This window comes from Oikopleura dioica, chromosome PAR, assembly GCF_907165135.1.
Source record: "Oikopleura dioica chromosome PAR, OKI2018_I68_1.0, whole genome shotgun sequence".
Lineage (NCBI taxonomy): Eukaryota > Metazoa > Chordata > Appendicularia > Copelata > Oikopleuridae > Oikopleura > Oikopleura dioica.
The window spans coordinates 12,150,873-12,173,549 of NC_137293.1; the positions used below are offsets into that span (position 1 = coordinate 12,150,873).

A 22,677-nucleotide genomic window follows, 5' to 3' on the forward strand; every position below is an offset into this window, starting at 1 on the left:
AAGATTGGCAAAGTCACCGCGTTGTTAGTTTAATACCTACTACCTTTCTTCTATTCCGGAAGTTGCAAAAAAGCGCAGCCACCAAAGATCGCGCGTGAGTTGAAAGGTAGCTCAAACTTCACTCAGTGCGCTCCAGTCGTATTTGGTGTTCACACGTCGCGCACGCGTTTTTTACTTTTTTCAAAATTACACTTCCTCAAAACACAACCGTGCCATAATTTTCAGAGCTTTTTACGAAACAGAGTCACATCATACACTGGTAAGAGCTTTCAGAGAAACCCCAACCGATAGATACCTAACCCTTTAATCTAATCTCGGACTTATATCGTGAAAAGGCTCCTTTACAATCGTAAACCCTCCACCTGATGATATTCCAAGCAAGAAAACTATTGTACAGCAAATACAGCACTTCAAAGAAAATGAATTTTGTAGAAAAAAAAGGAAAATCAATAAAGTCCGACTGCAATTAGAACAGTCGTCTCTAAATTAAAAAGAAAACACGGCCCGTCCATAAAGTAAATCAAAGATAATTAGCCCTGCAAGTGATTAAATCACTCCTTCAGACAAACCTGGACTTATAATTATCCCTCAATTTATAGGGCCATTTGAAGATGAATCTTTCTGGAATTCGCATTTTGAGAAAGTAGACGGTTTTTCCTGATTTTGAGCGGCAACTACGCTTGAATCAGTCCCTGTTATTGTTTCCGAAATATCTTAGATGCACCTGTCAAGACATATCAAATGGATATGCAGTTTAAAGTGCTTATGCTTATCGCTTGATTGCTCCGATCAAAATAAGCAGAATCTAATGCGCGTGTTGAGTGTGTGTTCCAGACGAGAAATTACTCCTTTCCTCCCCTTTATTTTCATTCATTTTCAATTTAGAGAGAAAATTGAACGGAGCGAAAAAACGAGTTTTTCATACGAGAAGAAAGAAAGGAAACAGTTGAAATCATGGAAGAGAACGACTTTCAAATCGACTCGCTTACAGCCCTTGAAAATTTGGTTCAAGAAGTTGGGTAAGATTCTGGATCAAAATTTGCTCAGGGCTAATCTCCTTTCTTCAGTAAGGACCAAAATCATCCCTGGCACAAGATCGAGGAGGTGTTTGAAGACTTCCCAGATTACTAGGCTCAGTTAACTGATCTAATCGTGATCTTCATTCTTGGGGCTCAAGAAAGATTGAAGATGCAAATTCTCTCGATGAAAAAATAAAATAACTCTCTGCTCAAGCGTACCTCAATCATTCCCTCCCTATAATTGTAAATCTACTGTATTCACCCCGAGAAAAATAAAAACAAAACTGTTCACGTTCTTGTTCGTTCTCGAGTTTATGAATTGCACCTTTTTTGGAAACAAGGGAAAAATGAATAAATTATCACAAGAATGAGCAGTAAGGTAAGATACAGTTACAGTAACGAAAGGAGAATTTGTTCACAATGTTGTAGGCTGCGGCATTTGAAAAATTTTCTGCGTGTCGTAAGGTAAACAATCTAGCATAATAGTGAATGATTTTAGATCACTAAAAGCTACCTTTTAAATGTTCCATTTGCAAGATAACACCATTTTTCAATCTAAAAAGCTTAAGCTGTTCCAGATCTTTGACTTTCTGCTTCATTTGTAAGAGTAAATCCATTATTTCAACTTCAGTCTTGTCCTCTGCCCAGCCGAGAACGTCTGCTTCAGACGTTGCTTCTGCGTGTAATTCCTAAAGCAAGTTACAATCTGTCCACTAGAAACAGTCTCTTTACCAATATCTTGTCTCTCATTTCAATTTTCTTTCGCTCCAACCATCCGAAGAAATTCGGTCTTCTGAAAAACTCCCGATACAGTGATGTCCAGTCGCCAGTTATTGACGATGTCAATTGGGGTCCCGATCGACTCAAGCTTTGTAGAAATGTTTTCACCTAAAAGAATTGATAGGAAAGGGGAAAGTAAAGAGGGGGAACTTCGAAAGGATGAGGCGGAGGAGGAGGTTTAAAAGGGTCGATTTGCTTTTTCAATGGCATAAGCGAGGAGATGTATCTTTCCAGGGGAAACTCAAAGCTTCTCGTCAGCGTTGCGAAATATCTAAAATTCGTGAACAGAGGGCCCTTGGATTAGACAACAAACCTTCTGATCATTGCAGAAGCAACTTCAGGTGGCCTTCTGGTGTTACTTAAAACATTCTTCACGACTTTTTCTATGCTGGCCTTGTCCTTGTCCAAATAGCCAGTATGTTTTGAAAAGAAGCCAGGATTGAGTTCGAGCGTTTTGATCTTGTCCAGAGATTTAGTCTTCTTGGACATCTTGTCGTTCAAACCACCGCATTTCAAAACGTGTGGCCACTAGAAAAAATGTGTGGGTTTGAGAGAGTGAAATAGTCTTTTACCTTGGTAAGAGTTTTGCAGAAAAATGGATTCGTGACGCCAAGCATAAGCCCTTGGCGCCGTTTATTTTGATCGGTTGAACTGTCGGAATTATTGGTGAATGGCTGCGTCAGATCTTTGAAGTCAGAGTCGTGGATAGTAAAGTAAGGCCGCATTTCGTTACAGTAATGAAACGGCCTTATGAGTGAGGTAAGCCCTAGAACAGCTTGAGAGCACTGCTCAGGCGTCGCAGAGACGACCAGAAGTGGCTCACCAAGAAGAGTTAGCTCCCAAAGAACACCAAGATGATAGAAGGCGGTGTAGAGAGGACGGTAGAGATCGAGATCGGATATTTGAGGAATAAGAGTTGTTCCGCGGCTTGGAGCCATTGTCGGAAGGAGTTGATTGGACTCGACGGAGCTGTAGATTCGATTTTATTTTTCGAAATCAAGGAAGATAATATCTCACCGAACAGTTTGCGCCTCTCCGTACGCTGGCAATCTGACTCGCAGAACACTTCCTAAAAAGGGCAACTCCATCGTTTCACCCGCGATGGGACTGGGCCATCTATTAACCGCAGCCGCCATAGATTCTAGTGCCGCTTCTCCTTTGGAAAAGAACTCGGGCGCGGTGAGATCGATAATGTGTCGGAACAAGTTGTGGAATGGTAATTGAGATAGGATGATAACTGCTTTTTGATAAAAGCCACGGTGGATGCTTGCATCGCGTACTTGGCGGAAAAAGGCAATGCCGGAGAAATGACGAGTTTCTGGCTCGAGGTAACGCTCGGACTCGTTGCGTAAACGCTTGTGGATTTTTAACACGGTTGGATTTGTTTCTTTGCTGTGAAAGGGGTTTATTTTCAGAATTAATGAGGTAGCATCAGCTCTCGCTATGAAACATTTGCAAGGAATGTCTAAGAAGCATTTTATATACTAAATTTTGAAAACTGAACAGGCTATTTAGAATACAGTCGGAGTCCAAAATAAGGGACACCAAGATAAGGGACTTTTTGGCTCAAAATGCCGAAAATCAGCGGCAGAAAAAAATCCAATTTAAGGGACTTTCTGAGATTAGTAAGCTCTTTCGGTTAGCTGAGAGCCAATAAATGGTATCAATAACCTTGATTTCAATCAGTTTTGCCGCAAACTGAAGTGATTTCCCTTTCAGTATATGGTTTCCTCTTTCAAAAATGTCATAAAAGCCACAAAAACAATGACTTCAGCTTATTTTGCCGCAAAAAATATATTTTGAAAAAATTTGGCAGCGACATATTTTTTGCTTTGATGACCCAATTTAAGGGACTTTTTTCAAAAATTTTGGAGCAAAAAAAGTCCCTTATTTTGGACTCCGACTGTAGCTGTAAAAATTTTGGCCTTCCGGACCCATATATATGCCCAAAACATCTAAGAAATTGTGATAAGAATCGAACCTTTTCTTATTTGATAAAAACTGGTTTGTTCCCGATTATTTCAACCCTTTCCTTTGACGAATAGCAAGTCTTATAAATAGGGTCCACGCTCAAAAAATAAAACTTTTTAAATATTGCTTTTGAGGTCTTTTCATCAACATAAAAGATGAAGATCTCGAAGAGCTGAGTAAAACAAGCTAAATTTCAACCCGAAATGAAAAAGGGTTGAGGAGTTATGAAGAAAAAACACCCAAAAAACCATGAAGAACGGCTCTTATAAAATTTTAATTAACACAGGCGAAATCGTAGCCCTTTTTTAACCCCAAATCGACCAATTTATTTTTGGAGGATGAAGTTTTTTCCCAGCAATCCCGTAAAAATGGCCCTAAAAAGGCAAAAATCAGCGGCGCGCAGCTCGCTCAGCGCGCGATGGCCTAGGGGCATCGCAAGGGTGGCCACGTCGAAACTTCTTTAAAAATCCATTATTTTACAAATAAGGATAATTACACTAATGAAATTAAATAAAATCTTAACTAGAAATCAAATGAATAAAAAATAAACTCATAATAAAAATTTTTGAAAAATAAAAAAAGAAGTATTTCTTTATTTTTGTAAAGACCATAATTATATAAAATAAATGAACGATAGGTCTAACGTAAAATACGGGTGTGGGTGGGGTTGGGGACAAAGCTTGACTTAATGAAATGAGCTAGGTAGAGGCCCCGGCCTAAGTCAAGCCCATTTAAATTTAAAAGCCAGGGATGGGGCTGAGACGGCCCGAAGGGCCGTCAAGCCCATTTAAATTTAAAAGCCAGGGATGGGGCTGAGACGGCCCGAAGGGCCGTCAAGCCCATTTAAATTTAAAAGCCAGGGATGGGGCTGAGACGGCCCGAAGGGCCGTCAAGCCCATTTAAATTTAAAAGCCAGGGATGGGGCTGAGACGGCCCGAAGGGCCGTCAAGCCCATTTAAATTTAAAAGCCAGGGATGGGGCTGAGACGGCCCGAAGGGCCGTCAAGCCCATTTAAATTTAAAAGCCAGGGATGGGGCTGAGACGGCCCGAAGGGCCGTCAAGCCCATTTAAATTTAAAAGCCAGGGATGGGGCTGAGACGGCCCGAAGGGCCGTCAAGCCCATTTAAATTTAAAAGCCAGGGATGGGGCTGAGACGGCCCGAAGGGCCGTCAAGCCCATTTAAATTTAAAAGCCAGGGATGGGGCTGAGACGGCCCGAAGGGCCGTCAAGCCCATTTAAATTTAAAAGCCAGGGATGGGGCTGAGACGGCCCGAAGGGCCGTCAAGCCCATTTAAATTTAAAAGCCAGGGATGGGGCTGAGACGGCCCGAAGGGCCGTCAAGCCCATTTAAATTTAAAAGCCAGGGATGGGGCTGAGACGGCCCGAAGGGCCGTCAAGCCCATTTAAATTTAAAAGCCAGGGATGGGGCTGAGACGGCCCGAAGGGCCGTCAAGCCCATTTAAATTTAAAAGCCAGGGATGGGGCTGAGACGGCCCGAAGGGCCGTCAAGCCCATTTAAATTTAAAAGCCAGGGATGGGGCTGAGACGGCCCGAAGGGCCGTCAAGCCATTTAAATTTAAAAGCCAGGGATGGGGCTGAGACGGCCCGAAGGGCCGTCAAGCCCATTTAAATTTAAAAGCCAGGGATGGGGCTGAGACGGCCCGAAGGGCCGTCAAGCCCATTTAAATTTAAAAGCCAGGGATGGGGCTGAGACGGCCCGAAGGGCCGTCAAGCCCATTTAAATTTAAAAGCCAGGGATGGGGCTGAGACGGCCCGAAGGGCCGTCAAGCCCATTTAAATTTAAAAGCCAGGGATGGGGCTGAGACGGCCCGAAGGGCCGTCAAGCCCATTTAAATTTAAAAGCCAGGGATGGGGCTGAGACGGCCCGAAGGGCCGTCAAGCCCATTTAAATTTAAAAGCCAGGGATGGGGCTGAGACGGCCCGAAGGGCCGTCAAGCCCATTTAAATTTAAAAGCCAGGGATGGGGCTGAGACGGCCCGAAGGGCCGTCAAGCCCATTTAAATTTAAAAGCCAGGGATGGGGCTGAGACGGCCCGAAGGGCCGTCAAGCCCATTTAAATTTAAAAGCCAGGGATGGGGCTGAGACGGCCCGAAGGGCCGTCAAGCCCATTTAAATTTAAAAGCCAGGGATGGGGCTGAGACGGCCCGAAGGGCCGTCAAGCCATTTAAATTTAAAAGCCAGGGATGGGGCTGAGACGGCCCGAAGGGCCGTCAAGCCCATTTAAATTTAAAAGCCAGGGATGGGGCTGAGACGGCCCGAAGGGCCGTCAAGCCCATTTAAATTTAAAAGCCAGGGATGGGGCTGAGACGGCCCGAAGGGCCGTCAAGCCCATTTAAATTTAAAAGCCAGGGATGGGGCTGAGACGGCCCGAAGGGCCGTCAAGCCCATTTAAATTTAAAAGCCAGGGATGGGGCTTTTCTCCTTGTTTTCCTAAAATGGTCATTTTGCCGACATCCGGAGGTTTTTAAAGCCTGAGAATTCTTTATTTTTGACTTCCATAGGAAAGAGATAATTGTCTGAAATAAATTAATAAATTGATCGAGTTTTTTTGAAAAATTTAAAATTTTGACCCTTGTCTAAATTTCTAACGTGTAGTTTTAAATTGATTCTTAGTATTTATTATTCTAGAGCCATTTGTATGAAGCTTACCTGAGTTAGCTGAAGCGCCAGACAGCGCTCTGCTTTGTTTTCTTTGTGGACACCCTTGGACCGCCTGAGGCATCGCGCCGCGCGCTCTTTGAAAATGGCTCAGAATTTACGGAAAATTGTCGATTTCGTAAAATTTAGGCCATCCTCCAAAAAAAGGATTTTAGTTTCGAATTAAGAATTCAAAATAACATATTTTTACAATTTTAAATTTAAAAAAACACGCGTTCTTGGGTGATTTTGCATTTTTGCCCACTTTGAGGCATCATTATTTCTCAACTCTTTTATAGATTTTTTTTGAAAAAGGGTCAAAATGCTTGTTTTTTATAGTTGTTTTACATATCTAATTTTGAGAATTATAGGAGCTCTATTTCGGGTACCTATTTTTTGAGCGTGGACCCTACTTATAAAGAACCTTTCATCAATCTCCGGCTCGCTGCTCGAGTTTGAGTCTGGAAACGCCATGTAGCAGACATCAGAAGTCTCCTTCTCCCCGAGCTTGACATCTGGAGGAAAACAGTACTCAAGCTTTTGCCCAAGTTCCAGGTCAAAGGTGACCACGCCGACGCATTTCATCCACTCGTGGAACCGACCCCATTCTTCAGACATTTCGAAAACGCTTTTTATAACATTATCTGAAGAGATTTTCTCAATTTTTGTTGAATGATTAATTAGATATCTTTGAAATGGGAGTTCGAAAAAGGAGTTGGCGAACAGAAAGGATGAAGGAAGAATGTTTTCAAAAGCTTGTTTTCAATCTTGAGACATGAGCTCTTCCGAAGCAGCGACAAAAGAAGGAGTGCTCAGGATCGTTCCGTGTTGGTAAAATGGATTGGCAGAGGCTTTGATATAGTTTGTATGAAGAGTTCGCAGTTTCGCTTTCACCTACGATGAATTAATGAGTTGTCGACGATGAATTAACCCTTCATATTTTTTCTCACCTGATTTTCTACAATTTGATTGCTCGTCTTGTATAGTGCTAAAAACTTCATCCTGCTCGGGGGGCAGTAGCCGTACACCCGATGTGTTTCATTTTCATACAGTGTGCCCAAGAAAATATCCTGCGTTTCCGTGGTTTTCTCGTCCATGACGTCCAGTGAGCTGTAGGCGCAGAATGAGAGCTCCAGCTCGTTTGCTCCTTCTTTGAAGCCTAAAAGGTAAATATGAAAAGTGGGTCAGCAAATAAACGGGTAGAAGCCGCGGTGGTTTAGCCCATATTGAAACCACAAAAGTAGTTTTCCCAACAGAAAAATTTCCAGAAAAGTGTGAGTATTATGGGGAAAAGAGAAAAAATATAAAGATAAAATGAAAACAATAGCAATTCTATCAAAGATAACTGTCCCAACATCATTCAAAAGTTAACAGATTACTTCACCCTGAAATGAAGTGCCTAAATTTTCTTATCTACATATCGATAATAAGCCTTACCTTGATAAATTGGCGTATTATTCGCAGCTATCACCATCAAACTGTCACACATATTCTCCCTATTCTGAAAACAATCCTCTGTTTTAATACTTTCCTCAAGAATAAAATCAAATTCAAATTTGAGAGAGACAAGCAGGAGCAGTTTATTTTTGACACTCTTGTCACACTTAAAATGTGAAACAATAACTTTCGATAGACTATTTTTTCGAATTCCGAATTTCAATAGCTTTGAGCTATTATAATGAAAAATTGAAAAATGAAAAAATAGTTTGCGTGCGTGGATTTTTTTCTTTTCAAACAAAACGCGCGTGGAACGTGAAAATGCGCAAAGTAGGGAACAGTGATTTTGGAACAGGAACATTTTCACTTAAATCTCGGAACTATTCTTTTTGATGTTTTTTTTTCTTTGAGAAGGTAGAAGACGGGAGAGAAGAAGTGTGTACAATAAATATTTTTTTCGTAATAAATAAAAGAAAAACAGACAGAAGAAAGGTGTAGTTTGGTACTAGCTGTCTGTTGACTCGGGATTAGGATTCGCGCTGTCCGTGCCAAAGACCTTTGTCATGTCCATTCGCCCTGGAAGGGTGAGCTTTGTGTTGTTGTTTTCACGTTTCCTTTTTTCTTGCCTTCGTTATTGTTAAATTTTAGACTTTTCAGGGTAGACAGTACCTGGCAGCTTTCTTCGCCGCATTTTCCTGTCGTTCCCTCTTGCGGGTTTGTTTCAATTCCTCTTTCTTTTCAATTTCTGCGTGGAACTCGACATCTGCTTCTCGCAATCTAGTCAGATCCCAGTCGCTCTCGCCCGAGGCGTGTACTTTCAAAAGCGCATCTATCTTAGCTGGATCAGCCTTGTTTTCCCGGATGAACTTTCGCTTGATTTCGCTGGCTGATCGGCCAATGAATGCTCCCGAAAGAGCCTCAAAATCATTTCCTAGAATGGTTCAATCAATCTTTTTGATAATTATGACTCGATTAAAACGTACCAACAATCGTCAAAGCTTCATAAAACCTATCAGTTTCGTCATCATGCCAATTCTTGCTTCTTCTCGCGAGCTTTCTCTTCCTATACGACAACGAGTTCACATTCTCGGCGAACAAGTCGAAGTCTTCTACAATTTCATCCGTGTTCAATGTTGTTTCCGACGCCTGCACTTTTTGGAAGAGTGAATCTTGATCCAAAACCATCTTTCCGTTTATAACTCTGAAATGAAGATGAAAATCAACTTAGATAGAGAAGCGAGTGTACCTGATCTTTGGCATGATTCTTTGCGGCGTAGGAGCAGTTTCCTGCTTTGACTTGACCGTCTGAACGGTGGCGTTGCTCTTGCTAGAGAGTTGGGAAGCAGTAGTCGCCCGTTCTTTAGCTTCCCGCTGCTCTCGAAGCTTCTTGGAGAAGTTCATCTCGAAAGTGCCACACTTGCCGCCGACATGGATCAAGTCCGACATCGACACTTCGGTCTTGTCGATGATGCCGTCCTCTACGGATTTACATGGTTAGACAGAAGCTTTCCCAGCACAATTCAATATCTAGCACCCGTGGTTTCTTATCAACACTCTCCCGAATTATAAATTTCAACAAGAAGGATAAAAGACTAATTTAAAATGACGGTTCCCGATTCTACTAGCGAATGTAATCTATGATGATTTCAGTATATTTTTCAATATTGAATAATTATTTCCGCAATTCAGCTTGTCCAATATTGAAAAATAGATATTATGGCCTTTTCAAAAGTGAATTTCCAGGTCTTAAAAAATCTATTTCCCGCCTTATCCGTTTACCGATTTTTCTTATATTATCGAGCTCTTCTAAAAGTTTGCTTTTTCACAAAACAATCAACACATATCAACACAAAAGAGAATCAAGATGATACCTGCTGTGTGTTTCTTTATTGTATCTTCGGCACGTTTCTTCCTAGCGATCGATTCTGCCCTCGAAGACTTGCCAGTAGAAACACTCATAGCTAAGACCTGATTCTTGGGGGTTTTCTTGGCCCGTTTTGTTGGGTTTTCAATCTCTGGCGGAGGTACTTTGAATTGAAACAACGCGTCTTGGACGGATTCCTTCTGAACAACTGGAGCGTCAGGTGGATCCATTGGCGCTCCATTTTCCGGCACTGCAACTTCTACACAGATAGTTTGTTATAGGGAAAGAAGCAGGCAGTACCTTTTAAGATTAAATCAGCGGCAGAACTGCTGGTAGAAACTTCAGGGGCAGAAGAAGTGTTAACGAGCACGGGGGGAGTCTGTAGCTGATGATCTGCAACTACGGGAGTTGTTGGTAACGCTGATACTTTCTCAAGGTTGAAAATTGAACCGATGGTCGTGCAATCTTTAATCTAAGATTAGACCTTTTCCTGAGAGAGACAAATTCAACGCCGGCGCTCTTGAAGGACTCGAGCTTTTACCCGAGGGGCGGAACTTTGTCTTTGCCCGACGAGCAGAGGGTTTTGGCGACTCTGGTTTCTTGATCAACGGTGGTGGAGGTGAGAGAAGTCGTGGTGGTTGAAGTTCTGCTTGTAGAATAGGTTTAATGTCAGGTGTCACTGGTTTCACGTCGGGAAGAGATGGAGTACTGCTGATAATCGCAGTGGGAGGCGTTTCATTTAGAGCTTGTTCTGTTTTGATAGAAGGATTGGACAGGGTCGAGATGGAAGTTTGAGAAACGCTGGGAGATAGAGTGGGCGCGATCGACAGGGGTTCTTTGGAGGGTTCATTTGATTTTGGCTTCGTACCAACACTCGGGCGAAATTTGGTTTTCGACCGGCGCATATTTACATCGGTTTCCGATCAAATCGGGGAGGACAATTTCTGAAAGTGAGCAAATTTAATTAATTGCGAGTAATTTATAATTGACCATTTCGTCTAATTAGAACTTGAAGGATACATTTCACGAGCTTCCGCAGAATTAGTACAAGTAGCGCTACTTTGAGTATACGACGGTAGCTGACGATATCTGTAATAAGTTTCGTCTCGCCACCATCTTGATGTGTAGCGCTTTTTAGTTGGGTCACGGCGGAGGAAATCGACGTAGAATTCGCGCTGCCGGCGGCCCCAGAAGTCGTTTTGAATGCCGCAAACGCCCTCGTTGTAATCAATAAGCAAACGCATTGGTTGACGCTGTAAATAGAAGCTGTAAATAAAACTGACAAGGGTTCAAAAAAGGTTCGCTAAAAGAAGAGGTTTTCTATGTGGCGCTAGTTGATGTTTTTGGCAGGTTTTTTCTATTGAAAGAGTTTCATCTAGTGGCGTGAGAATGGAATGAAATGATGACAGACTGTTCATCATTTTCAGTAAAAATTAATTTTCAAATGATAGCAAAACAAAAGTAGTGGCATATAAAAATAATTGTTACGTACCTTTATGCCAAATCTTGGCCTGAGATTTCCGCCATGTCTTCCATGAATTCTGCAAATAATCGTCGACGGATCCTTATCCAGCTTCTTCAACTGTCTAAATCGACCATTATTCATCATCCATGAAAACTCTTGCGCCTGTCTTCTGAACACTTTCGGCAACACTTTATTCTGAATAAATAAAAAACATGAGACTCGAAAACACGAAAACACTCTCTTACATCGTGGAGGGCTTTAAGTCTGATTAAGTGCATTTGATATTGAAGTTGAATACGCTTTCGATGGGCAAATCGCTGCGCAACGTTCTTTTTGTATCTAAGGATCGGGCCATCAACGGCGCCTGCTCGGGCCGGGTTTTCGAAGCCACGATCGTACATTGCCCGGCGCCAGGTGTTCATATCATCAGAATCGTGAATAATGTCTCCTGTTGGTTTACCAGCTGATTGAAGGTGTTGTGGATTCTTCGGAGCTACGTCTTTGTCGCCAGGCTTGACCTGGTCCATCATCCAGAACATGGGAAGTGTATCCAGGTCTTTTGTAAGACTTGGTCTGTGGGCGAATTCTGAAAGAATGAGTGAAATTCATACTTGAATGCTTTTATACCTTTTTGACGAAGCCATGGCTCCTCCTTCCTAATTCTTCTGTAGTAACCCTTGTTCATTCCATTCCCATTTCTCCAGTGATACTTTCCCATTTTCGAAAAACCATCTCTAAAGTTCCACGGGCCCTTCCACTGATCCACCGACGTCGTAGCCAAACTTCTCTTTGCCACTTGCACCGGAGTCGGGGCCAGAGCCAATTTCGAAAACGAGCCCAAAAGGGCGTTCATGTCTGAAAGACTCGTGCGTAAGAGACTGATGAGCAATTTGGCAGTTATGTTGCAGTAAATTTGACTAATTTCACATCTCCCCGCATTGCGTGATCACAACAGGAACTCGAGGCTTGTTTTGTCCGTCAGTGGGGATGTTTTCGATCTTTCTTACGATCAGCATTCCGTCTTCAATCACCTAGAAAATAGTCTATCACAAGACTATGTAAGGATGTCTCACTTTTCCGAAGACGACGTGTTTATTGTCGAGAAAATCGCATTTTGTGCAGGTGAGGAAAAACTGGCAGCCGTTCGTGTCCTTCCCAGAGTTCGCTAGAATTTCATCAATACCTAAACTTCTACAGAAAGTTTTACCCATGGACAGAACACCAGCAGTCTCGTGTTTTTTCACGAAGTTCTCATCTTTAAATTTTCCACCGTAAATACTTGTCAGGCCCGTTCCATCCGAGTTAATAAAATCACCTCCTTGGATCATGAAATCCTAAAATCTCTTGAAAACGACGGAAATTTCTCAGTTGTACCTTGATAACTCGATGAAAGAGGCAACCTTTGTAGCCAACGGGGATTCCATCCTTTTTATGCTCTCCGGTGCAAAACTGACGAAAGTTTTCGGCAGTTTTTGGACACACATCACGAAACAGCTGATTTTAGAGTTAAAACTTGGTTCGGCTTTTGCCAGAATCTCAAGAACGAACCTCCATTTTTAGCCTGCCAATTTCTTTGCCTCCAACAGAAATGTCAAAAAACACGATGGGATTGTCGCGATTCGAGACTTTGATTCCACTCGACATATCTTTTTCTGCAGTCTATGTGAAATCATGTCAACAGAAGCGGCTTATTTCCGATAAATAAGTTGTTCTTTTGAAGGAAATTTCAGTCAGTTTTGCGAGTTATTTTTTTTTAATCATGATTGATTGTTTCTTGATTTTTGAGAAGAATGCAGTTTTAGATTAATTTTAATCAAAAGAAATGATGCACACTTGGTTGATTTTCTTTTCTGTATTTAGTTATTCAATAAATTATTCTTTAGCAATGATCAGGGGTCCGAGGTTGTCGCCGGTCTCCTTGTTGTACTTGTTATGAGCACCATCGCAGTAGGGGAACTTGGCGGACTTCCAGCATCGGCAGTAGACAGCCTTGCCGTCGATGTTCTCAGTCCTGTAAAAAATTCGAATAAATTTAAAGTTCACAAGGGTTACACAAAACTTGCTTTGTAAAAACAGATGAATATTTCATTTCAAATAACTGACCACCCAGAATCTTGGGCCACTTTAAATGAGTTCGCTAAGAAGTTCAATAAAGATAGATTGTTGATAAGAGCTTTAATTCCCGCTGTAATAAAACGATTCAGAGGCCACAATCAAAGTTGAAATATTGACTTACTTGAAAGTATCGACGACCTTATCGCTTCCAAGCTTCACAGTCGTGTTTTGTCGGTGAGGAGTTGTCAACTTCTCGGCCAAATACCACGCACCAGCTTAACTCTTATGAACTAACAAGAAAAGAAAACATGCTAACCTCCAGTAGTTCCGAAAAAGAGGGTAAGATGCAAGACATCTTTCGCGGACAAATTCGCAACATCGGCGAAAGATCTTGGAATTGGCAGACTGTTGAGGTATCCGGCAAGACCGTCCTGGATCACCCAAGCAAGTGGCATGTTTTCTAAATTCTATAATGATTTAAAAAAAGAGCTGGGAAATATGAATGAAGAAACATGTGAATAGGTCGGTACAGGTTCAAGATTGAAATTTTGATATTCTACTCAAATAATATCCTTTTCTAATTGGATCTATTTCAATGAGCTCTTGGAGGATTAACTTTGATGATGCTTCCCAGTTTGCATTTTTCAGTCGACTGATGATTTCAAGCAAAGAAAGGGAGATGGAGCGAAGGGTTGAGACGTTGTTGTCTTCTTCTTTTTCCAACTCAAGGAGCTCGTTGAGGGATTCTTCGTGACTCTTGAGGATGTTTGTTAATGCTGAGAGAGGGTTAGATGGGAAAGAATTTATTGCTTTTACTTGATGAGTCAGGGGCGTTGGAAATCAAATGCCTGTGATAAATCCAGCTCGATGCATCACTTGGGTCCGTGAAGACAGCGTTAAGGACTAGATCCATTTCGTTTTCAACCACTCCTTCTTCCTCTAAAGGACAAGTTATCTTCCCATTCTAGAGAGTTGAACTCACCAAGATTCAATAATTTGGAGCGATAATGCCACGCAGAAAAGTTGGAGAAAGAGGTTTGAATCAACTTCGTCGTCAGCTGAATTTCTGTCAAGGCGTCTTGCGGGAGTGCGTTGAGTATGAGCCTTCGATGGTCCCAGCAATGAAAGTTTCTGCCCTGGTTTTCGACTTGGTCTTCGGTCCTGCTCATCAGCATCCTTTCCGTCAGCCCAACTTCTGTTTTCAAAATTTCTAGGCCTTTTTCTTCGTCAAATTGCCGGATAAGTTTGAGAATGTTTCGCCTATGCGCCCAGGTCGAATATGACTTTGGACTGTCTACAAGACAATTGAAGGTAAGATCTAGTTCTTGTTCAAGCGTCTCCAAGGATTTTTCTTGTTTTGAAGTGGCCATTCGCCGGAGGGCCGTGAGCCGAAGCTGCCACAAAATCGGCCAGTCCTTCATGTAATACGCCAGAGTCGAACTCTGGCTCAAATAATCTGCCATTGGCGGGAGAAATTCATTAGTGCTTTCCAAAAGTTGTTTGAACGTGGGAACCTTGGACTCTGAGGGCTCGTAGAGCTTCTTCTTTATCTTCTGGAATTCTTGAAGCTTTCGCGCTCGCTCAGCTTCTTTTTCCGCCGCTTTTTGGGCTGAAGTTTTGACTTTTACGCGACCATGCATTGCTCAATCTTAAATCGCGAGAATTAGGGATTTTTAAAAACAAAAAATTTATAGTTTTAAAATTGGCAGGAAGAAAAATCATTGACAGGCATGTTTTACATGCGAAATAGTCTCGGAACACTCCTTGATCAGCGCTAGAAGCTCTCTAGTCGCAGTTGGGGAGGTTGTGGTGTTGAGTTCTTCAGCGAGGGCGACCATTTTAGCGCCAATGAGTTGTTGGACTCGGTCCATAGATGTCCAATCACGAGGTTTAACATTTTCAACATCTTCTGTCTTGGCGACAGGGGCGACTTCTGAAACTGTCAAGATCGGCGTTGAGGATTTGACGAGCGTCGCCTTCGAATACAGTTCATTTCATACTTTAGGGACAGGAAAACTACCTTTGGTTTGGATTTAGGTTGAACATACGCGGCTTTTGGCTGCTTTTTCGTTTGAGCCGCGGCTTCTTCTGCGGCTACGTCGACGCAACTAACGCAGTAATTGACTCCTCCTTGAGCTTGAGGAGTTTGGAGAAGGATTGACGAGCAGACTGGGCAATAGATGATTTCAAAAAACTTTTTGTGGGGCCGGAAATCGTAAAAAAACTGCAAGTGCAGTTTTCTTCAGCTCCTCGAGACGAGTTGAATGATGGGTCTAACTCATGATAACTCTATGGATTTACCGGTTTACCGGCTGGTTACCGGAAAATACGTTGTCACCGGCCGTTTTTGTTCTAGAAGTGGTAAACAGATGCTCGACCCAGGAAACTGTTCCTTATAGTCAGTTCTATTGCAGGCTAAAAGATGAAAGTCGTATCATTACTCAGAAGATAGTTATCACTAAAAAACTATTTTTGGCGGAAATGGGACTAAAAATCAGGAACGTGCAGCGACAACAAAATTTATGCAAAATTTACTGTTTTTATGATAACTCTCTTCGGAGTAATGATACGACTTTCATCTTTTAGCCTGCAATAGAACTGACTATAAGGAACAGTTTCCTGGGTCGAGCATCTGTTTACCACTTCTAGAACAAAAACGGCCGGTGACAACGTATTTTCCGGTAACCAGCCGGTAAACCGGTAAATCCATAGAGTTATCATGAGTTAGACCCATCATTCAATTCGTCTCGAGGAGCTGAAGAAAACTGCACTTGCAGTTTTTTTACGATTTCCGGCCCCACAAAAAGTTTTTTGAAATCATCAATATTTGTCCAACTAAAAAGCAAGTTTTTCTCGGAAAATCGTTTAGAATTTAATACCGAATAGAGAATTTATATAAAGAAATTTCGAATAAGTACCATTCGGTATCCTTTGAGCATGTATTGGCCCATAAGGGCGGAAACACGGTCCGATCGCTTTCGTTTTTGCTTCAAGATTTCTAGCTCTGCCTCGCTAGGCGGTGTCCAATCAGAATCGTCCATTCTACGGAAAATAATGTGTTTAATTTAATCTATTTAATACTTTCAAAAATTAATAAAAGATAGGAAAAACAGTGATTCCCGAATGAAATATTATTCTCTCCAATAATAAACAAACAAAAGCCCCCTTCAGAATCAATAAACCATAACAATTATCTCTTCTAATCTCTCTGTTCTCTCAGAATCTCCATTGATAAGAATTTCACGCCTTTTGATCTTCATTTTTTGCAATTTTCCTCCAATCGGGAGTGCGAGCTCGATCGAACCACTTTTTTACTACACTTCTTTGAACAGCCCGCCTACTCGCTTCTGATTGGCCCGTTTCTTCCTGCATCTTTCAATTACCGTTTCAAACCCGTCATTCCTCCTCGATCGCCTCAGTCGCAATCAGCAAAGAGTACTACCGAAACAGGAATCGTATTTTCGATCGATTTTTCAAGCAGCAAGAAAAAATGAGCACCACTTCCCAGAAACACGCAAACTTCGTAGCCGAGCCGATGGGCGAAAAAGAAGTGACCGAGTGCGCTGGAATTGGACCCACTTATGCCAAGAGACTTGAAGAGAAAGGATACACCAAGGCCTACCAACTGCTGGCTCAGTACCTTCTCTTCACCAAGGACGAAGAGATGTTTCAAGAATGGCTCAAGGTAAGACTAAATCTATCAGATTTTTATGAATCTAAATCCATCGATTCGCACGAGAGCTTTTTCTTCCCGCTTTCTTATTCTCTATGATCAGATACCGATAACAAAAGTTCTTCAGGACGAAATCTCGATGAAAGGAAAGCACCTCAAGGACTGCTCCACCTGCATCTCCGAATGGTCTCGAGCCTTCATGTAAAAAAATCCTCTCTCTCCAACTCATGAGCTCACAATAACCCATAACCAGAACCGTATATCCTGTAACATACTGTAATAGTTAAGAAATACCGTACTGGGTAGTGGTAAAATATCTCTAGTTTGCCGCTAACTGCCTAAAACACGCACAAAAACTGTAGGTCATTCCAAAATAAAACAAAAAAAAAAATTGAAATCATGGAAGAAATATTGTTCAATAAGCAACTTTTCTTTCAACTTGAGAATATTGATGAAGAATGAAATTGATGAACTCATAAATTAAATATCTTGACGTAGCTAGGAGGAAACGAAAGTGCGCGAAAAGTCTGTGTGTGCCTAATCCTCGCTGTGTGATTAGGTTCAAGTTGGACCAGGGATCACTCTGCCCGAGGTGACTCAAACCAGATCAAGGCTCAGGCTCGAGAGTAGCTCATAAAAGTGCCACGCGGGGACCATTCCGCCTTCAGATTGATTCTTTTGGTACTAATTATTTTTCACACTAGTTTTTCTTAGAGATATTCAAAGAAAGGGAACATGTCAGGTAACGCTTCGTAAATATTTTGAACATAACAAATTTTAACATTTTTGTCACTCTGTTTGGTAATTGAGGGTTTAGCAATTTTCTGCCTCAGGGGAAAGGGAAAACGAAAAGATTAATAATTTTTCTACCAAAATTATAACTGTAAGTTCAAATTCGGAACTACTCAAACTGCGAATTTCTTTTGTTTTCTTCAGCTTCCACACTTTCTTTCTATTTTACCAGCTTATTCGCTTAGAATTCAGAAAATTGTCTAATTCTGATTGAAAGAAATTAAATGCATGCAATGAAAATCTTAGTCATTATGTCAACTTTAGCACAAATAGCCGTATTTCTATAAAATCTCTTTCAATTCGCCCATAAATGTACCACCTTGAGAAAAAACTGCTGCGTGCTAGCCTTAAACTTTTCGTAGACAATCCATTCGGCGATGATGACACTGAAAAATCCCAACAAGCGACTCCGCAACAAACCCAAAAGCAAGATTTTCAAGTAGCTCAGGAGACATCATTCTCGCCCGAAAGTCAATCTATTTCCCGATTGACAGCGGCCACCCGCTTCTACATTCGCCGACCGCGAGAGCCCGATCAAGTTCTCGTTTCACATGATGTCACCAAGAAGTTCGAAGGTACCTAATAGCTTCACTAAATCACCAGAGGTGGTTGTTTTATTGCCGCGATCGAAGCTCAGAAATCAGCGCTCTGGGTCGATGCCTGGGCCACGCGCCAAGTTCGCTACTCATCCTTGATTTCAGTGCTCGATCAAAATGGCGCGCCGATGTATTATCTCGTCCAGGAGGATTCTTGCTGCAGCAGAACCTTCTGCTGCATGGGAAAATGGTTCTCCGTCGATGTCTACGATCTCGATGAAGTTCACGTCGGCCACTTAGAAAAATCGATCGGATGTCTAACATGCTGGTGCGGCTGCTGCCCGCAAAACATGGACATTCACTTTCCTCCGACAAAGAAGATTGGACAGATTTCGCAGACTTGGAATTTCTTCGGCTCGCCCGAGTTTAGGTACAATTTGAGGTTGATTTACTGCTTCCTTCACTTTTTACGATAGGACGGTGAATGATAAACGCGACTTGGTATTTTTGTTCTCAGGAAGTGGATTGTGCGGAGTCAAGAAGATCTCTATTTCTAGTGGAACTGTGAGTCACTTGAAAGATTCGATTTGAAGACGGTTTGTTTTTAGAAAGAGCGAGTTGGAAAGATGAAGAATCAGTGGGATGGTTTACCAGCAGGAAAAGATTGAAAATATTCAATTCAATTTATGAATAATAGACTTATTCATCATAAACTTTAGTCAGAAAAAGAGTACTCACTTCTAAATTAAGATGAATTATTTTCAATCTAAAAAAGCACAATTCGGCAGTCAAATTTGCTTCGGAGTTGATTTTGAAAAGTCAAAGACAAAGCTCGATTTAGAACATTTATATCTTCTTCTTGGCAGCTCATTTCTAATGGTAACTTTATACACTTTAAATTATATATTCATCTTAATATCATTCTAGGCCTACAATTACTTTGGCGCCAACAAAAAAGTGAAGCACGAAGAACTCATCGGTCTGAAATCATCCTGATTCCTTTTTTCCAATTCAGCATAAATCCTTTCTTCAAAATATGTTTTCTGTGAATTTTGAATAAAACGTAAGAATGCCAAGATTTCATTTCCAAAACCGCTCTTTGCGCAATGAAGAAATGTCTAATGCCAATTTTGAAATTGTGGTGGGGAAAATGCACCACCACCGTGCCTGAGAAATGTCACAGCACGAAAAAGTCCACAGCGTATTTTGCTCTGAAATGTCGCCGCATAATTTCGCCGTTTTCCGTGCCATTTAGCAGCTGCATCAGACTTACCCTTGCACCAAACAAACTCTTCTTCCATCGCTTTTTCGTTGACCAAAAACTAGCAATTTTGATACGTAGAATTCATGTCCCGAAACATTCTTCGTTGCTGAGAATCTCGAGTAGGTATTTTCACACCTTTCAGGCGATAAGAATAATTCTTATCAAAGACTACCTTGATTCCGGACTCATGGCAAGATTTGCGTCTCAACAACGAGCAAGCAGGCCACACACGTTTTCAGTATTCTGTTCGTTTGCACTTTGCGAATGAAATGGTTTTCCTCTCTGTAGAGGGATTTAGTCCAATTTTGCCTTTCTTTCCCGCTAGAATCTGGATAATAAGCCTGCGATACCTGTAATCAGTGAGGAAAGCTGTAGCCATCTGCTCGGTGGAAGTGAGTGTTTTTCAAATAACGGATTATCCTCGATTTAGCTGAAGACTTCAAAAACTATTCCGGCCGGCGAATCAGTCTTTATCTTCGAGAATTAGAAAGAATTATATTGAATTTGACCAGTGCGAAATTCAAACTCTGAATTTTCAAATTCTATGCATAAAGTTGCATTCGAAAAAAAAATTTCAAAGTATTTTATTTCAAAAAATAAAGCACGCAAAAAGAGGTAAATTGATTGAATTTTGAGACAGTTTTTTTTTGAATGAGTAAGTTTCCTCTCTCGAAGATGTTACCAGTGAGTGTCAATGGATTCACCGTTGATGTGAGATAGCAGATAGTAAAGTCCGACGAAAGCAGCAGCAAGTATTGCCAAAGCACAAATGCTTCGCATGTCTATTGTGCATTTTACTCTAAAGCAGGTCTTTTTTTATTTCAACTACAGGTTTCTTACGGTTTCGATTGGATCAGTGGCGTGTTTTCCACTTGGATTTGAACCTGCTTGAAATTGGGAGTCTCCGGCCGTGAAACGAGCGGGCAAAGATCTAAAAAATGATGAATTTTTGAAAGGAACTTGATAGTTTTACTAACCTGATGTGCTCGAGTAGGAGTCAATTTTTTTGAGCAATGGAAGGTGTCTCTTTGGAAATCTACTTTCGAACTCGACTCTGTCTGTAATTGCTTGTATTCTTGACATTTTCGGGCGGAGTTGTTTTTAAATTTTAAAAATTTTTTTTGAAATTTGAAATTTTGAGCAGCGCGATTTCGCTGGTCTGATTTTATACCGAAAACTGGGATTAGAAGCCTATATAACTTGACTCCCGATGTTTTTCGACCTTATCTAACTAGAGCAGCTAATCAGCTGTTTAGCAGTCTTCTGTATATTTCCGCTGTAGACAGGTATCGGTCTGAACCCCTCACGACCGCGTCTTTTGTGCTGAAGAGCTGGAACAAAAGCGAGCGCCAGGTCCGGTTGAAATATATTCTAGTGTTCTCGGACACTTCCCGTAGCCTCCTTAGCTCAGTGGTTAGAGCACTGGTCTTGTAAACCAGGGGTCGGTGGTTCGATTCCGCTAGGAGGCATATTTTGAACCGCGTGGTTATTTTTAACCGCGTTGACCTTTCTTAAAAATATAGAAAATATATCGCCGTATGCAATCTTTGTTTGATCATTACATCTTTCATGATTGTTGAATAAATATAAAATTCTAGGAAGCTGTAGGAGCCCCTTTTTCAAAAACGAAAAAAAAATAAAAAGTCGAAAGAGTTTCCGTGTGCTGATAAGGTTGTTGCCCAAACGCGGCTCGATAAACGACCAACTCTGCCCGAAACAGTGGTGTAAACTTAGTGTTTCACACGCAGTGCGTCAGGTGCAGCCTTATCAGCGGTTTATCAAGGTAATGCAAGTGCTCATCCCGGCTACCAATCTTAAAGCCTCGTTTCCGAATCTATAGAGAGCTTGCTTGTTGACAAAATTTGCAATTTTGCATTTCATCTTCGAAAATGAAAATACACAACTAACGTCCTCCATTAGTTTTCATATCGGCATATTTGCGTTATTTTCTTCAACAATTTTTTCTGTAGGGTTAATGAAGCCCTAATAATCCTGTAGAGCAATAATTCTAGCTCCCATTTTGTTTTCTCATGGGCGCTGATCCTTGTTCTTTAGCCCTTGTTTCTTCAAAAATTGAAATTCAGAGGCATGAAATCGAGAACACAGCACCTCCATATTCCAACACGCAAAAGCATGCAGCAACTTTCCCTTTGATCACTACACAGTATCCCGATTTGTTGGCCTTTGAAGCTGAGCGCCGAATTAGGCAGATCAACTCGAGTTGATTTATTTAAATGCCTCTCGCTAATTTATACAAAAATAATATACACCCCGCGCCACGGCCGATTACCGAGGTTAGAGGTACCCAAACAATCGAAATGTCACACAACCACTCCCATGATCACAATTTCGAAAACGTAATGAGACAGCTCAATTAGGAAATTTGAATTCTAAGATGTTATCGGGTCATAGAGGTTAATATTGAGACCTATTCGCAAAGATTTAAGAAAACAAGGAGAAGCGGAAAAAAATAAATTTAGGAAAAAAATGACTGTTTATTCATCGAAAAGTTTTTCGTCGCCGACTGGTAGATTCTGTCTCCTCGACTGTGAGAATAGGACCTGGGAGCGGTTTATTACTCCCCTCGGATGTTCTTTTACGAGCTTGTTTTGCTCAAACTAACTGTATAGATTGAGACACTCAGCAAAGTCTGCCAGAAACTTTTTTCGCCGTCGCATTTTTTTTCTTTCGTTTTATAGCTTGATTGATAGCTGGTGACCTTCACTCATTCTCGTCATCGGTGTTGCGCCAGTGCTCCACTACTGGTGTAATTTGTTTTAGTAAGCTCTTCTCCCTGCGCGGTCTTTTGTTTGGCCCTTGTTTAAACGAACTGTAAACAATACCCAGCACCAGCACCAGCAAATGATTTACTCTCGGCCCATAACTTTTTCATTTTCAAGCGTCGGTAAAAGACGTAAATTCAACGGATTTACCGTATACAAATCGGCCATTAGACCGAAACGCATCTCATTTAACCATCCAGAACTAAAATTTAAGGGTCTATTCGTAAAATTTCTTCAACGAAAATGGAGATAGAACGATTTGGCTACTAGTGAAAAGATTTTCGCCGGAAGTTCTGTCCGTGAAATTCTCCTAGCGGAATGATTCTAGTGCTGTGGTCAAGAAAATCGTGTAGTAGAAGAAAGACAATTTTCTTGCTCTC

General features: G+C 41.5%; 11 protein-coding genes, 2 long non-coding RNA genes and 1 other non-coding gene across 18 annotated transcripts in view; 5 read left to right on the top strand and 9 right to left on the bottom strand.

Annotated features, from left to right (window-relative positions):
- Positions 1 to 127: 127 nt before the first annotated feature.
- LOC145700973 (uncharacterized) lies at positions 128 to 1,404 on the top strand. The gene is made up of 3 exons (XR_014134247.1): positions 128 to 259; positions 886 to 1,019; positions 1,068 to 1,404. It is a non-coding gene; the product is annotated as an uncharacterized LOC145700973 (long non-coding RNA).
- LOC145700969 (protein DENND6A-like) lies at positions 1,313 to 7,081 on the bottom strand. Its single transcript, XM_081778193.1, has 8 exons — positions 6,818 to 7,081; positions 2,817 to 3,186; positions 2,372 to 2,768; positions 2,113 to 2,327; positions 1,950 to 2,070; positions 1,752 to 1,907; positions 1,534 to 1,708; positions 1,313 to 1,493 (listed from the first exon to the last, which is right to left on the bottom strand). Exons 1-8 carry the CDS (start codon positions 7,044 to 7,046, stop codon positions 1,435 to 1,437), a joined length of 1,722 nt encoding a protein of 573 aa, XP_081634319.1. The 5' UTR covers positions 7,047 to 7,081; the 3' UTR covers positions 1,313 to 1,434.
- Positions 7,082 to 7,099: 18 nt separating this feature from the next.
- Positions 7,100 to 7,953, bottom strand: LOC145700971 (trafficking protein particle complex subunit 2-like protein). The gene is made up of 3 exons (XM_081778198.1): positions 7,866 to 7,953; positions 7,379 to 7,587; positions 7,100 to 7,322 (listed from the first exon to the last, which is right to left on the bottom strand). Exons 1-3 carry the CDS (start codon positions 7,915 to 7,917, stop codon positions 7,191 to 7,193), a joined length of 393 nt encoding a protein of 130 aa, XP_081634324.1. The 5' UTR covers positions 7,918 to 7,953; the 3' UTR covers positions 7,100 to 7,190.
- A 16-nt stretch (positions 7,954 to 7,969) lies between these two features.
- Positions 7,970 to 10,674, bottom strand: LOC145700970 (uncharacterized). Of its 4 annotated transcripts, none has more exons than XM_081778197.1 (7): positions 10,220 to 10,674; positions 10,030 to 10,155; positions 9,737 to 9,985; positions 9,112 to 9,343; positions 8,849 to 9,066; positions 8,535 to 8,796; positions 7,970 to 8,491 (listed from the first exon to the last, which is right to left on the bottom strand). In XM_081778197.1, the coding sequence occupies exons 1-7, from the start codon at positions 10,632 to 10,634 to the stop codon at positions 8,371 to 8,373; spliced, it is 1,623 nt and encodes a 540-aa protein (XP_081634323.1). In that variant the 5' UTR covers positions 10,635 to 10,674; the 3' UTR covers positions 7,970 to 8,370. The 4 variants fall into 4 exon arrangements, with proteins under 4 accessions (XP_081634323.1, XP_081634321.1, XP_081634322.1 ...); XM_081778195.1 differs by having other exon boundaries at positions 9,737 to 9,988; XM_081778196.1 differs by having other exon boundaries at positions 10,030 to 10,149; positions 10,214 to 10,674.
- A 40-nt stretch (positions 10,675 to 10,714) lies between these two features.
- LOC145700984 (uncharacterized) lies at positions 10,715 to 12,070 on the bottom strand. Its single transcript, XM_081778210.1, has 4 exons — positions 11,822 to 12,070; positions 11,440 to 11,780; positions 11,222 to 11,389; positions 10,715 to 10,982 (listed from the first exon to the last, which is right to left on the bottom strand). The coding sequence occupies exons 1-4, from the start codon at positions 12,045 to 12,047 to the stop codon at positions 10,728 to 10,730; spliced, it is 990 nt and encodes a 329-aa protein (XP_081634336.1). The 5' UTR covers positions 12,048 to 12,070; the 3' UTR covers positions 10,715 to 10,727.
- Positions 12,071 to 12,083: 13 nt separating this feature from the next.
- Positions 12,084 to 22,677, bottom strand: part of LOC145700986 (peptidyl-prolyl cis-trans isomerase H-like) — an 85,724-nt gene continuing 75,130 nt past the window's right edge. The window contains exons 2-6 of the mRNA XM_081778214.1: positions 12,743 to 12,846; positions 12,569 to 12,688; positions 12,402 to 12,528; positions 12,268 to 12,359; positions 12,084 to 12,225 (exon numbers count right to left, since the gene is read on the bottom strand). Coding sequence (XP_081634340.1) covers positions 12,118 to 12,225; positions 12,268 to 12,359; positions 12,402 to 12,528; positions 12,569 to 12,688; positions 12,743 to 12,838 — 543 coding nt within the window. The 5' untranslated portion in view covers positions 12,839 to 12,846 and the 3' untranslated portion in view covers positions 12,084 to 12,117. The remainder of the gene's footprint in view (positions 12,226 to 12,267; positions 12,360 to 12,401; positions 12,529 to 12,568; positions 12,689 to 12,742; positions 12,847 to 22,677) is intronic.
- LOC145704147 (CDGSH iron-sulfur domain-containing protein 2 homolog B-like) lies at positions 12,894 to 13,737 on the bottom strand. Its single transcript, XM_081781586.1, has 3 exons — positions 13,566 to 13,737; positions 13,431 to 13,524; positions 12,894 to 13,205 (listed from the first exon to the last, which is right to left on the bottom strand). Exons 1-3 carry the CDS (start codon positions 13,702 to 13,704, stop codon positions 13,067 to 13,069), a joined length of 372 nt encoding a protein of 123 aa, XP_081637712.1. The 5' UTR covers positions 13,705 to 13,737; the 3' UTR covers positions 12,894 to 13,066.
- Positions 13,747 to 14,893, bottom strand: LOC145704146 (geranylgeranyl transferase type-2 subunit alpha-like). Its single transcript, XM_081781585.1, has 3 exons — positions 14,232 to 14,893; positions 14,066 to 14,188; positions 13,747 to 14,025 (listed from the first exon to the last, which is right to left on the bottom strand). The coding sequence occupies exons 1-3, from the start codon at positions 14,887 to 14,889 to the stop codon at positions 13,784 to 13,786; spliced, it is 1,023 nt and encodes a 340-aa protein (XP_081637711.1). The 5' UTR covers positions 14,890 to 14,893; the 3' UTR covers positions 13,747 to 13,783.
- On the bottom strand, positions 14,927 to 16,290 carry LOC145703557 (protein ZNRD2-like). Its single transcript, XM_081780933.1, has 4 exons — positions 16,168 to 16,290; positions 16,071 to 16,084; positions 15,270 to 15,423; positions 14,927 to 15,225 (listed from the first exon to the last, which is right to left on the bottom strand). Exons 1-4 carry the CDS (start codon positions 16,288 to 16,290, stop codon positions 14,968 to 14,970), a joined length of 549 nt encoding a protein of 182 aa, XP_081637059.1. The 3' UTR covers positions 14,927 to 14,967.
- LOC145702232 (barrier-to-autointegration factor B-like) lies at positions 16,649 to 17,301 on the top strand. The gene is made up of 2 exons (XM_081779447.1): positions 16,649 to 16,934; positions 17,050 to 17,301. The coding sequence occupies exons 1-2, from the start codon at positions 16,740 to 16,742 to the stop codon at positions 17,125 to 17,127; spliced, it is 273 nt and encodes a 90-aa protein (XP_081635573.1). The 5' UTR covers positions 16,649 to 16,739; the 3' UTR covers positions 17,128 to 17,301.
- Positions 17,512 to 18,946, top strand: LOC145702230 (phospholipid scramblase 1-like). The gene is made up of 5 exons (XM_081779446.1): positions 17,512 to 17,664; positions 18,077 to 18,289; positions 18,416 to 18,680; positions 18,727 to 18,814; positions 18,859 to 18,946. Exons 1-5 carry the CDS (start codon positions 17,658 to 17,660, stop codon positions 18,916 to 18,918), a joined length of 633 nt encoding a protein of 210 aa, XP_081635572.1. The 5' UTR covers positions 17,512 to 17,657; the 3' UTR covers positions 18,919 to 18,946.
- On the top strand, positions 18,942 to 19,328 carry LOC145702233 (uncharacterized). Its single transcript, XR_014134299.1, has 2 exons — positions 18,942 to 19,129; positions 19,178 to 19,328. It is a non-coding gene; the product is annotated as an uncharacterized LOC145702233 (long non-coding RNA).
- Positions 20,086 to 20,634, bottom strand: LOC145704615 (uncharacterized). Of its 2 annotated transcripts, none has more exons than XM_081782079.1 (3): positions 20,492 to 20,634; positions 20,355 to 20,445; positions 20,086 to 20,296 (listed from the first exon to the last, which is right to left on the bottom strand). In XM_081782079.1, exons 1-3 carry the CDS (start codon positions 20,595 to 20,597, stop codon positions 20,215 to 20,217), a joined length of 279 nt encoding a protein of 92 aa, XP_081638205.1. In that variant the 5' UTR covers positions 20,598 to 20,634; the 3' UTR covers positions 20,086 to 20,214. The 2 variants fall into 2 exon arrangements, with proteins under 2 accessions (XP_081638205.1, XP_081638204.1); XM_081782078.1 differs by having other exon boundaries at positions 20,086 to 20,313.
- On the top strand, positions 20,911 to 20,983 carry TRNAT-UGU (transfer RNA threonine (anticodon UGU)). Its single transcript has one exon. It is a non-coding gene; the product is annotated as a tRNA-Thr (tRNA).